General features: G+C 40.4%; 1 protein-coding gene across 10 annotated transcripts in view; it reads left to right on the plus strand.

Moving 5' to 3' along the window:
- The first annotated feature begins 260 nt into the window (after positions 1–260).
- DNAJB6 (DnaJ heat shock protein family (Hsp40) member B6) overlaps positions 261–14104 on the plus strand; it is a 62024-nt gene continuing 48180 nt past the window's right edge. For 5 of the 10 annotated variants that reach the window (XM_079300315.1, XM_079300308.1, XM_079300311.1 and 2 more), the window contains exons 1-5: positions 1366–1520; positions 8948–9056; positions 9776–9885; positions 12523–12582; positions 12924–13034. In XM_079300315.1, the coding sequence (XP_079156441.1) occupies positions 8992–9056; positions 9776–9885; positions 12523–12582; positions 12924–13034 (346 nt within the window). In that variant the 5' untranslated portion in view covers positions 1366–1520; positions 8948–8991. The other 5 variants (XM_079300310.1, XM_079300313.1, XM_079300312.1 and 2 more) reach the window with 3 other exon arrangements.

Genomic DNA, 14104 nt, shown 5'->3' on the forward strand with positions numbered 1-14104 from the left:
CATGCCCACTAGACATCCTGTGATTTTGCGGAGCAGGAGCAGGTGTCGCCGGTTTGGAAGCTGCGGGGGCACAAACGCACAATGACCCCGAGCCGCGCGCAGCCCCTTCCCCTCAGCGATTCCCGCCCTCACTGAGGCCCCGCCCCCGCCCAGGCCCCGCCCCGCCCCGCCCCGCCCAGGCCCCGCCCCCGCCCAGGCCCCGCCCCCGCCCCGCTCTGGCGCAGCGCCTCCGGCCGCCGGCAGGGGGCGCTCCCCGCTCACACCGACACCCGGCGGGGCCCTTCGAGAAACTTCCGGAAGCGGCGGGGCGGAAGTGACGGCGCGCGCTCGCGGCGCTTCCTGTTTGCGGCCGCTGCCGTTTGTCCCGGCGGGAGCCGCGGGAGGGGACGGGCGGAGCGGCGGCCGCGCTGCAGAGTCACCGCAGGTGAGTGCGGGGCGCGCGGGCTCGCGGCCGGGCGGGAGGCGGGCACAGCGGGGAGCGGGCGCTCGGCCGGGCGGCGGGGCTCGGCAGCGCGTCCCTGGTAGCGGGGCCTCGCGGCGCGGCCGGCGCAGGCCCCGCCGTGCTGGAGCGGCCCCGGTTGCTGCGGGCGCTCTGCTTGGCCTCGGCGGGGCTCGGGCAGGGAGCGGCTGCCCAGGGCTCCCTCCGGACTCGGAGCGGGACGAATATTCACGCAGTCCGCCTGGTCACCGCAAGGCAGGAAAAAAACCTTCGGGTTTCCATTCCTTGCTCACAGTGATGCCGGTTTCCAGAAGGCGAGGGCGAGCCTCGGTTCGTTAAACAGGCTTTGTCCTTACAGCTTTTGGTCGCAGGGCACTGCCTTGGCGGCTTGTGAGCGTTATCGTGGCCTCATTTTCTCCGTTCTCTACATCTCCCTGAAAGGAGATCGTAATGAGGTGCGGGCCGGATCTTGTGCCGTGCCTGCAGTGAGAGGAACAGAGGAAATGGCCTTGAGATAAGATAGGGGAGATTAAGAATAGATAATGCAAAAGATACCCCACTTTAGGGCGGTCGGGCACTGGGACAGGTCGCCGAGGGAGGCGGTGGAGTCGCCATCCTTGGAGAGGATCGGGGAGCACCTGGATGTGGCGCTGGCTGTTGTGGTTTAGTGCTTTAGGGACTCGGTGATGTTGGGGGTGGTTGCACTGGATGATCTCAGAGGCGTTTTCCACCCCTGATGATCCTGAGCCAAACGCGCAGTTTTTTTCCCGCACTGGGAGCAATTTGTTGCGTTCTGCTCCGTGCTTATTTCTCGGGTAGGGGCAGGAGGGAGGTTTGTTGTGGGTGAGGTCCGCACAGTTCGCGTGTTTTGAACTCGCTGTTGCCAGGTTCCGAGCCCGGTTGGAAATTGGCGCTGCCAGGTAAGGAACGCTGTTTGTCGGCGGTGTTTGCTGCACTTGGGAGAGGGCGATGGGCTGGGTTTAGGACCCGCGTTCCTGTTTGCACCAGCACTTGTGTTGCTGTCGGAGCTCTCCTTGGCTGCTGAAAACATGTACTGTGGCCTTCAGCCGTGCTAACAAAAGTATTAGAAATTATTCAAAATACTGAATAAATCTGTTTTAAAGTGTGATAACAATAAATTACTACTTACTTAGTAACAGGAGAGCTGCGCTTTTAAAAGTGATAATGTGCAAATGGTCAGGCTTGTGACGTTGCATAGTCAGTGGTCAAACCCAAGAGATTTTAGCGTATAAAGTATCAAAAAGTGATAAGAACAAGGTGTTGACACAAAGGGAACAACTGGGATGAAGCAAGGCTCTGCCTCTCTGGTCCTTCAGCAGAGGTTGCAGTCACTGCTGCCTGCTGACCTTAATTTTTGTTTACTCTTTAGAGATCCTTGTACTCCAGTTAGGGATTTTATGTTCAGCTGGTGATCAAGAGCCTGGTAGTTAAAATACCACTTAGTTTGATGGATTATGTTGTCAAAGAAGATTTGTTTGGACTAATGAGTAAATGTATTTACTGATCTTGTCTCTGTGATTACTTTTTATTTTTTTTTTTAATTGCAAACGACCAAACTTTTAATTATTGCACAACACTGGTCTAACTTTGTATACTCCCCTTGTCTCCTGTGATGACTTCTCAGTGGAGAATAAGAGTGTGTTGAAAATGAACGTTAAATTAGTATTTTAAATAATCTCTGTTAGTGGAGAAATTTAAATTGCTACTTTTGTTGGCAGCACTGTTTAGACTGCAATACTACTAATAACGTCTCCATCTGTAAACTGCAGAGTTCCCCTTGTTGTCAGTCAGACTTGTCTTTTTGTGCTTTCAAACTACAGGAGGTTCTCACCCAAACAGCTTCTCTCTGGCATTTTCTCTGTCCTTCCCAGATCGATGCAATTGGCTCATTTATCGTGGCTGGGCTCGGGAAGAAGGCATGCAGGGCTTTGCTTTTGCGTGACACTGAAGTTTTAGTTAGAGGGCTAATGTGTTTTGCTACTGATTTTTTTTAAAAGTAGATAAATACTGTATCGTTTGTTTTTTTCCATTAGAAGTTTTGGAATATATGTAGGGACAGGGAACAGCTAGGATAAATCCTCACCTTGAGGAGGCTGTAGGAGTTGGTAGCAGTGCACAGACTGAGGCGGGTTTTGGTTCGCTGTGCGTGTGCCGAGCTCGGGGCGCGGTGCCCCGGCCGGATCGGCGGCGATGCCAGCGCGGCTGGAGCGCCGGGCACAGCTGCGGCTTCTGAACGCCGCTCATGCCTTGCAGGGAATTCGGAGCTGGGATTTTCAATTTGGCTGCGTGAAGTTTATGTTTAAGCATTGTGCTTCTTAAGTAGGAAGTGCTCCATTTCTCTAATAGCATTTGTAAAGAGCCTTTCAGTTGTGTCCTGGGAACATTTTCTGTCAAAGCTTTTTTCTTTGTCTCATTCAAGCGATGGAAGAATTAGTGAGAAATTATTTAGCTTTGTCAAGACTTGTTGGATCTTGCATATGATGATTTTTTTTTTTTTTTCAAGACAGATTTAAAATAAAACTGTTGAGAGTATTAGTAGGTTTAAATTATATTTTCTTTTGGATTAAATACATTTGAATGGATCGTAGATTTCCTTTACTTTAGACTTAATGAAATAATTCCTGCATTATTTATTTAACTGGTAGGGAAGAAATAATTCATGCATATGCATTTCCCTCCTACAGTTACTAGTTGGAGGTTTTATGTTTTCTGTTTGCTCTGAATACAGAAATCCCACTGATACTAGTGAGGACTCAGTACTAGTCAAGGATCTTAAAGGCCATATACTAAGTCTCAAGCCATTCATAGCTACATTGCTGTGAGTTTTTATTCAAACTTTAATTTCTCTGATCAGACATTTTTTTCTGTCTTAAAATGTAGTCTGAATCTGTGGTAGCCTGTCAACACTCTGAAAAAGAGCTTGCTCTTTGCTTTAATGAAGCTTTTTTTTTTTCTTTTTTTCTTTTTTTGTTTGCCTTAAATGAAGTTATCATGACTCCAAAAACACTTCAGGGGAAATGTGTAGAAACTTGAAACTATTTTCTTTTGCCTAAAGGATCATCTGATTGCATGTGATTATTTTCCTAAATCTTTCTGGGCTTTATCTTTCAGTTGAGGCTTTCATTGTTTTTAATTGCTTAATCATACACAGATCATATATTTTTAAAAATAAAATAAGAATTTTACTTCGTATAAAATAGTCTTTTATGGTTAGTTTTAGGAGAGTGACAGTGTTCCAGATATTTGTGACACAATTCCAAATTTGGACACCTGAGTTGTCGTGTTTTGGAAAAATGCTCCTTTGCTTTAAAGAAAGTTCATAAATAAGTCCCCCTTTTATGAGAGATCAGATGGATAAGCAGGAGAATCTCAGCCAAGGGAGTGAGGGTGGCCTATTGACTGATCAACATCCTTTCCTGGTTTTTTTTGTTAGCCAGTTCACATTTCTTTCAGTGATGAAGATTTTGGATTTCTTCTGTTTCCATTTTTGGTTGGTTCACTCTTTTTTAATGGTTTCTTATTTGTTGCCCTCTACAGGCTTTCCATGTGCCAGGCAGCAATGCAGACTGTAATTTGTGCCAGAGTTGTCTTGCTGCCCTTGGGGAGGAGAGGGGTGGACAGGCTGCTTGGTAACTTCTGCCTTAAGGGGTGAGGGTGTCCTGTGCAGGTGTCTCTTGTTTGGCTATGCTGGAGTTTTGTTGTTCTGGCTTTTCTGCAATGGAACATGAGCTGCAAGGTAAAGCAGCCAGCCCAGCTGCCTTCTCCCTGTATGAGCTGGTATAATAATAACTGTATCCAAATCCACTCTGCTGTCTGACATACAAGCAGGATGTTCGCTGTAAACATGAGATTAAACTAAGCTTTTTGGAATGTTCATTTTATTAAATTCATCTCCTGGGGATGCTGAGGGAGTATTAAAATAATGAGCATAAACATGGCTATTTAAGTACATTTTATTAATTTTAATTATATGGTAAACTTACATTTTTGCATGAAGCAGTAAATTTCAGGAACCTGTGAAGTTAAAGTGTGGCAACTTTTCTAAGCTTAGGTAAGTAAAAGCTAAAAGTAGTGAAGCTGTTAGTAAGCTTCAGTCTGCACTGTGCGTGTATAAGCAGGAGGAAAAGTTAATGCTGGTCCCTTGTTTAAATGTATTTGTCAGGTTTATTAAACACAAAACTTACACAGGTTTTCTTGCTCTGTGTTCTTTCACTCATAAGTAACTTTATTTGTTCCTTAGCATTCCTACTATTAGAAAAATTTTCTGGTAAACTGTGTGAGATTTTGTGTTAACACAGTGGATTTTTGTGAGTTCAGTCAAAGTGGACTGGGTTTCAGAGCAGGGTGTTTGTTCCTGCAGAGCTGCCAGCAGGATGCAATCCTTCAGGTAAGTCCATGGGAAGCAGGCAGGTGCTAAGACCTGGGTGGCTGTGGGATTTGCAGAGGATGTTGATGACTGCCTGCTCTGTGAATCAGGAGTTTGGAACTCCATCCTCTCCAGGTGTCTGCTGTAGTCTAAGCTCGAGCTGTTCTGGCATCTTAGAGGACTCTCTGTGCTGCCTGTTGCTTCATGGCCAGAAATAGATAACTTTTTCTGACTAAGCTGACTGCAAAGGTCGCATGCCCCTTGCTGTCTGAATTCCCTTCTGGCTGCTCTAAAGAATGTCTTGTTTGGATGCTTTCCTCCATTCCCTATTTAGTTAGGGGTGCTGCTTTGTCATCCCTGCTGGTTGGTTGTCTGATTACTTGCTTTTCTCTCTTTTCTGATCTTACAGAAGTTTAGAGCTCTCTACATCCATATGATACTTCTCATGCTTTTTGTGTAGCTGATGTCTGTAAAGAGAGTTTATGAGCCAGGTTTTGGTAACTCGGGCTGAGTGCTGTGCTGAGCTGTGTGAGCAGGGCCTGAGCCTGGTCATGTGGCCCTGTCACCTGCCTTGAGTCTGTAGCTCAGGGCCACTGCTCCTTAAGCCAGAACAAAGCTGCCTTCTCCTGTGATGACTGAGAAATCTATAAACTGTGGAAACCTTTGGTTCACATAAACATTTGCCTGTTTGATTTTCCTGCTCCAAAGAAGGAGTTGGAGTAGCTGATAGCACACTGTAAACAGTGCAGTTCCCAGCTCCAGGAACTACAGATTTTTGCAAGCAAACACGAAGGCAATGAAACATCTCCTTTCAGCTGGTTGTTTTGGGTTTTTTTGCTTGTCTTCTGAAATTTTGAAGATTTTCTGTGGATGGAGGCTGGAAATCAGCTAATGTGGGCTGGCTTCCTCCTGGCTTTAGAAAAAACTATCAAGTGCCTAATTAATGAGCCTTGCTTGTATTTTTGGAGACAAATTGTTTGACAGATTGGGTTTTTGGAGAAGGTTTTTGTCATGCCATTTTTGGTTATGACAATTGACTGGTTTCTTGCAGGGAGGTATATGGTTTGTATCTTTGAAACATCTGGGCATTTTCACTATGCACATTCCTACTAGCCTTGAAAGTACTGATTTCTTTTTTCTTTTTAAATTGGCCATCTTCTATTTTCTAAGTCAGTTGTCATCCATATTCTACTTTATTATAAGCTGATAGAGGCTGTTTTCTTGAGTGAATATTTAAAATAATTCTGTCCTGAAAAGACTGCAGATAGAGGTCTTTTCTAGTTTGTAAATATTGTTGGATTTTTTGGGGTGTGTGTGGTGTTTTTTTGGTCAGCCTTACTGGCTGTTGAGGGGCTCAATATTAGCTGACTTTTTTTTTTTTTCTTAAGCTGGACAACAAAAGCTTCAGATGAATCTTTTTCTTGTAAATATTTTTAAAACCTTTTTACATACAAAAAAAGTTCCTATGATAACTAAAATTTCAGCAGTACAGTTTATGCTTTATGATAACTAGCAGATAGAAATAACAGTACATTACAGATGAATTCTTGCTGTCACCTGACTTTGGTGACACTTTGATTAGGAGAAGGAGAATATTAAGAATTCATTTTCTTTAGAAAGTTTCTGGCTTGTTTTAATTCCAGGCTTTATAGTAGTGGCAAGTAAGAACTGAGCAATAACACTCACTGAAGACAGAATATGTGATCGCCAGACATTCCTTTGAAACAAATAATTTCTATCTTGAAAGAGTTGCATTTTAGAGTCACAGTCATCTGTTAAGAAGTGCTCATGTTGCTTCAGGTTTTATTTTTTGTCCCAGCTTCATGCTTCTGTTATCCAAGATATATGGTGTTTGTGTTGAGTCTGAACTTAACAGTTCTGCAGCGTTGCTTTTAAACAAGCAGAAAATTTTAAAAAAATGCTGTGTTGAAGTCAATATGATTATTTGTGTGCACAAAGTTCTCTTGGAAAAGATGTGATTTGTTTTCTACATCTAAGTTGCTTTTCCTACATGATTTTTCTAGTTAGAAGCTTGAGTTTAAAATTTTTCGTGTAAGATAGGTGTCAGAATTGAGAGGAGTGCTAATGAAAGTCTTGTATGTAAGAAAAGGAGACTATTGAAAGAACACTTAGTGTTTACTGTATATGCTCCTGTCCTGTGGCTTCTTGCTGGTCTCTCTTGTTAGGAGGGACTCTGACTCTTAGCTTCTAGCTTGACTCATACTGGATTCCCCCTTCTGATTTCCTTTTGTAAACTATAGGTTCCATATATGTTATTGCTCATAAGGCTGGCTATGGGATTTGATAACATACTTAACCCATACTGACTTTGCTCCTCACCTCTGTGTTCACAGAGTTCTAATTGTTGCGTGGGAAACAGCAAAACCGGAGAGGCCAGTTGATAGCAAATATCCTGGGATATTTTTGATAATCTGTATGTTTACATATTGAACCTTGCCATTAGTATATTATTATTGGCATTCTTAATTTTAATGCACGTCCCCCAACTTCCTTTGGTGTTGGTGCCATTATTAGCTATACCCTTATGATTTTTTTGAGGTGGAGATTTCTTCAAAGGGCAAAGGGCTATTTACTTGCTACACTTTAATTTTGTGTTTGTGGGACTGTATAGTTAAGTAGATTGCTAAAACTACCCAAGTTTTAAACACGTGGGTCCTCCCATACATTTACTTCTGTAAGTAGTTTGGAGAGGGGAGGAAGCGTGGCAAGGTATCTCTTAAACTGGTTTTCCCATTTGAGGAAATGTATGTGTAACCACAACCCATACTTAAAGTTAATTAAGGTTTAACCTACAGCAGGAACATATTTTGAAGATGTACCAATTTGTTTTAAAAGAAAGTCTTTTTTTCAGTGTTTATATCCCAGGATGTTGAAAGATGCATGTAAAATAAATAAGTACAATAAATGGATTTCAGAATATTTCAGTGAGCTACATCATACTTGTTTTTTCAGCATTTATGGGAAAGAAAAGGAGACTGAGACTTTGACTGGGCTAAAATGAAAAACACTGAATGATTTGAGGGTGGAAAGGTTATTTCAATGAATTTTTGTTCTTGATGCACGAGATAAGAAAATGTGACTAATACTTTGCTGTATTGTTGTGTTCTGAGTGTATTTGGGTGACTTTCTCTGCAACAAGTTGATAGCTACTGGAAAAGGTCACTGTTTCCTTGTTCATTAAACCTGAAACAAACCAGCAGTGGTAGGATGGAAAGGGGATTGGAAGTTTTGCCAAAATTGAGACTTCTTAGAGTGGAGAGAAAGGCAGCATTGCATGAAGACATGAAACATTCTTGAAACTGTTCAGAAAGGTTCTTTCATCTAAGTGGCCTTTTAGTTGGAGTAATGGTCAGTGTAATTGTTCCTTGTAGTTATTCTCTGTTGTTGACAAAAAACTGTCAGTATTTAAATTGCTTTTTTTAACTTCTGGGTTTCTCAGGACTCTTGTAGTAGCTATGCTACAAGCACTAGGTGCCTCTGCATTAGAGTTGGTTGGTTACCTTGCAGCTATCTCACCTGGTTTTGTGCTCCTCTTGGTAAATGCAAAGAGGCAAATGGTATTCAGTGGCTTTGGCAACATGCTCGTTTTTTGTCACAGTCTGAGTACAAGGAAGGCTTATTTGGACTCAATAAGGTTCAGTTTTAAATTTCCAAGACCTGCACATACATTGCTTTTCTGAAGGGAGCATCTCAGTGGAAGTAATTTTCTGAAGAACAGATGTGAAAGATGTTTCTCTTTGTTTATGCCTGTATGTGTTTAAGATAGCCTTAGCATTCAGAGTTATTAATATCTACATCAAAACTGTAATCCAGATACCCTTCTTAAAATACTGATTAAATTTAGCTGGTCAGTCTAATTTGTTTCAGGAACTACTCTATGTATTTATATACTATGTTTTAGCAGGCTTTAAGAATATAAAAGTCAGAATTAAAATAATTGTTTGATCTTTTGACCTAAAGTAAAGCAGTTTTATTTTTTGAGGTTTGGAACATTTGGACTTTGTCTTTCTTTGATCAGGTTTGGTACAAGGCAATACCAACCTCCTATGAAGTAGCAGTACTGGACAAGCTTCATTTACAAGTTGTTGTTGCTGTTACAGGACTTGAAAGACTCGTCTGTTGTTACCAAGACAATTCCTGAAACATGGTGGATTACTATGAAGTTCTGGGAGTGCAGAAGCATGCCTCAGCTGAGGATATCAAAAAAGCGTGAGTGTCTCTGGTGTAGATGTTGCAGAGTTTAAGGGACAGATATAATTATATGGTTTTTGGATTCACAATTTGATGTCTTCCTGTGTTCTTTTGCAAATTCCTGCACATGCTGCTTTATCAACTCAAATGTTTGAACTGTGATCTTGGATGATTACAAAACACATCAACCTAACTGCAAGCTTAGCTTTGCTAGTCTAAGTAAGAAGTTATGAATACTTTGCCTAAAATGTTTCATTTGAGGATAGGAATTGTGTGCAGGTGTAGCTGTCAAAGAAGGCATTGATGTTAGGATGTCATAGTCAGTGTATTCTTGGAGCTTTATCAGCTTTTAACACACCAGATCCATCTTTAATACTTCCTTTGGTTGGTTGTAGTATTGAATAATTATGGAGCTCTAAGGAGAAGACCAAAACCAAGGTATTTTGCAATGTGTTGCTTAGGTCTCACAGATGTTGATCATCAGAAATACACAGGAGTAATTTCAGAATAAGTAAAGAACCTCAAACCTACTTTCTAATTTAAAACATATCCGAGTAGATGGTTCTTTGTGTACCTGCAGGATCTGTTGATACCAACATCTAGATGCATGATACAAAGAACCAGGAATTTTTTACTTCAATCCCTGACAACTTGTTTAACCTGACAACATTGTGTTTATCTGTATATTATATTCCATTATTCCAGAATAAAATATCCTTTGTTTTCCTTCCCCTCAGGTACCGTAAATTGGCTCTAAAATGGCACCCTGATAAAAATCCAGACAATAAAGATGAGGCAGAACGGCAATTTAAGCAAGTAGCTGAGGCCTATGAAGTCTTGTCAGATGGTAGGTATTTTAAAAGGGCTCTTGAACTACCTGTCTCTGTTCTGGGGATCAGACTGAAAATGTTGATCTATGGTGCTTTAAAGGGATATTCTAATTTTTGATTTACCATCTAACTTGACTATTTCTTTTTCAAAAGAAAGGAAAGAATCTTGCAGATATGACAGAATAAGCAGAAATTTTGAAACAAAAATTCTAGGATCTCTCTAGATACATAGCCAAACTACTAGATGCTGAAATTTAGTGTCTGCCAGCTGTAGAGACTTCTGTGAATCCCAAGGTTAATTTTATCTTGGCAGGTGAGGCCAGTGTTACCATCACTATAGGGGTATTGTGTTTATCCTCTAAAGTTGGGCTAGGCCAACTCTGAAGTATCCACTATTGGCCTATGGCTGCTGGATTTTTTTAACAGTAAGCCAGTCTTGATGAAGCCCAAGCATACTGTAAACCTTGCTGAAGATTTGGATTGCATTTGAGTGAGTTCTGTAAATTCAGTCAACTGTGATACTGAAGATAGTGTTTATTTTGAATTGTTCTTGAAGAGGTGTTTAGCCTGACCCATTTAGTGCAGGAATGCAGTTTACAGTTCACCCATGTCTTTTTGCTTGAAGAGTATCTTTTGCCAGTGTTCTGACAAAAGCAGCCTGAATCATAACAAAGTGATTTAAGCTACTTTGATTATTTTCCTCTATAATTGACTGCAGCTGTCTATATGCTATTTCTGAAGTGTCCTTGATTTCACCTGAGACAAGTGAGCATGGGAAAGCTATATTTAAAGCACTAGCAGCATCTAGATTACCTTTCAGAGTTCAGCTGATTTAGTGCACTGCAGTTTTGTACACTGTGTTTCTTTGCTTGGTTTTGATACTTAATTGACAAGGGAGAAAACTTGATTTATCATTAGTTCCTTGTATACTTGTCTTTTCGAGTATTTAATCCTTCTTAAGCTATTTTTTTTTGAGCAGAATAAAAATAGGATACTGGTCTGGTTGTTATACAGATCTCTAAGTTCTTTAGAAGCAGTACACTGCTAGAATTTTAGAACATCTAAAAGTGCTGCCAGTTTTTTGGATCTAGGCCAAATCCTAAGTTACTGGTGTCTTAACAATCATTTGTGCAGCAGGGATACCAGAATCCTGAGCCCAGTGGTTGAGGCTGTCAAATGTTCTGCAAATTTAATGAAATTTTCTGACACCATTACAGGCTTGAATTGTGATGGATTTTTGGCAGAATAGTTTTGCAAGGGTTTACATAAGCAGAGAATACTGAAATTGGGTGATCACTGAACACACTTCCCTTGTGGGAAACCTTGTGGTTTCAAAAATGGAACATTTTTCATGATGGATTTTGGTCTTTGTGAGCCTTCAGGGCATCCTTGTTGTTTCCTGCCCATGACAGTTTATTTATCTTCCTGCTTTCTTCTTCATAATTTGATGGGTAGGTTAACCTCCTTTCTATAAAAACTGCTTTCTAGAAAAGCAGTACAGATAATGTATCAGGCTTTGGGGATTTGTCTGCTTGTGAACCTATTGCAAGCTCTTATTATTTGAGATGATAACCTTATATAAAATTTTAATTCTTGTTAGTCAGAAGTATTTTACTTTCCAGCATCTCTTTGAGGTAACTGCATGTGCTTTCAGTGATGCTGTTTAAATTTTAAAAACATCTTTCACTGAAGAGATTCCACTGGGAAAAGCATGATAATATTAAGAGACTAAAATCAAATGCCTTGATTGGTTTTTGACTGATACTTCCACACCCAGTGCAAGTAGAGTGAGCTGTCTGCCTTTTTAAGGTCTTCAGGTTCCCTTCCAGTACCAAAGTGCCATCTGATCTTGTGCAGTATAGTTCATTTTTCTCTCCTTTCTCATGAGTACTCTAAGGCTGGTCTGCAGTGAAATTAATAATCCCATGGCTTCTGAAATAATAGAGAGCAAGCAATTTGAGTCACAACCTTCCATGGCATTTTGGAACATCACTTCATTCTCCATTATTAAGCTAGCAGAAGTGTAATTTTAGGGTTTTGCAGTCACTCATATAAACACTGGTCTTCCATTCTCATAACTCTCCCACAATGGGCTCAGTCTTGTGCAATAAAAGGAAGAGAGGCAATGGTCAGGGTTTGCAAGGGACAGAAGGAAGGGAATGCTTGAGCACTGGAACTGTTCTCCAGAGAGCCTGTTGAATCTTCTCTCAGAAATTGATGTGATCACAGCTTTATTCAGGCAAGATGTGACCAAATTCATGCTTAGACTAGTGTGGAGGAGCAGGTTGAAGTCCAGAGGTCCTTCACAGCCTTAAAGCTTTTCATGGTAGCTGTCCAAAGAAGAAAATTGCCATATTCTTCTTAAAGGCAACCTTCCATGTGAAGTTTGTCCTTAAGCCAAACTTTTTCTCATACATCAAGACTGGACCTTCTACAACCCAATGGTAGTAAATCTGAAATTCAGTAAATGTTCTTTCTGAACTAAATTGCTTTGGCAGTCCTTGTTAAAGATGCCCAGCACTTACATGCTAAAACTTCCTTAAATAAACTAGCTTTGAGAAGATGCTTACCTGAGAATACCAGTTAAGTGGTTTTATTTTTTCAGGATACCAGCAAACATGTTTACTGACATGATGTACAATTTCTCCTTGTAGCTAAAAAACGTGACATCTATGACAGATATGGAAAAGAAGGCCTAATAAATGGAGGTGGAGGTATGTTGACAAACAAGTTATTTGCTTTCTGTATTTTCTGTAGCTTTCCTTTCAAGACAGGAATCTGGAAATGCTTGTACTAAGGTCTAAAATTCAGTCTTTTGAAAATAGAGATTACAATTGTTTGTAGTTTTTCTAGTTACTATAAAAGGTATTACTGTTACCTGAAAAGAGAGACACTATTCTAAAAAGGAATGAAATAATGTGTGTACTTAAGTTGAATGATGTCTGCAAGAGAGATTTTGGCAATTGTTGGTGTTTTTAGATGATTCAAGTACCCTAGGCCTGAAATTTATTAGTAAGAATATGTGAAAGTAACTGAAATTTTTTTTTTTTTTTAGGTGGAAATGTTCATGATAATCAGTTTGATTTTGGATTTACATTCCGCAACCCAGAGGATGTCTTCAGGGAGTTTTTTGGTGGAAGGGACCCCTTTTCATTTGACTTCTTTGGTAAGTGGTCTCCTGGTTTTAATTATGTGTTATCTAAAGTGTGGCTAAAACTTTACTCATACAAAACAAATATAGCTAATGTAGTTGTATTGGAAATAGTTCTGAAAATGAGGCAAACAACTGGTATTTTGTATTATATTTGAAATCTTGTTTCATATCTGTTTCTTGGTTGATTTTATAGTACAGAGCAGATATGGCTTGCCAATTCATGCTTTGTTGGAAGGCCTGGTTTGCCAAGCCATAAGATGATCCCTGCAATGTCTCTAAGTTCAAAGGAAATAATGTTAAACAGAAAAAGTGCATATTGGAGTTTCCTCTCAAGAATTTGAGCAGGCTAACTTAGTCTTTTGGATTTCTCTCTTTTCTTCTGTAAATAAATTAAAAAATAAAACTTTGAGAGCTTCTGAATGAGGCAGCTTAACTATAACTGTTACGCCATAACTCTCAGTGTGAACTTGTGTCCTAACAGGACAGATATTATCCTACCAGAATAGAAATGTTGCATACATAATCTAGACACTCTCAAATTCATGTCTCTTTGTTTGTTTGGGGTATAGAGCCCTTAGATAAAACAGACTCAGATAAAACAGTTCTTGAGGCCTGAATTCTTCATTTAGGAAGCATTAATTAAAGGAAGCAGTATGTAATAAAAATTGTCAAAGTAATCTTTTTACCCTCATGCTGAAGGACTGCTGGCTTGTGAAGGTCTTTTCAGAGGTGCTGGAGTTCTTATGTAATCTCTCTGTTTATGTTCAACTCAGCAAAATGCTGACCTATAAAGCAGAACAGATCTTGTGTTCACTATCTACTGTGAGAAAGTTCCATACTGAAAACTGCAAGAAGTGTACTTGAAAAACCAGACTTTCTTTCTGTTCAGTATGTAGATATTGATTTATCTCTGTAATAATGTTTGTAAATGTTTTAATATTTTTTAAAGTAATTTATTATCTTTGGCAGCATTAGGGGGTAATTCAGCTCAGATTTTAATTATATCTTTCTCTGGTTTGCTATTTCAGGATCATCAGCTGTTAGATGACTAATGAAGGATTAGAAAAGGGGTTGAAGGGCTG

Source organism: Erithacus rubecula, assembly GCF_903797595.1.
Source record: "Erithacus rubecula genome assembly, chromosome: 3".
Classification (NCBI taxonomy): domain Eukaryota; kingdom Metazoa; phylum Chordata; class Aves; order Passeriformes; family Muscicapidae; genus Erithacus; species Erithacus rubecula.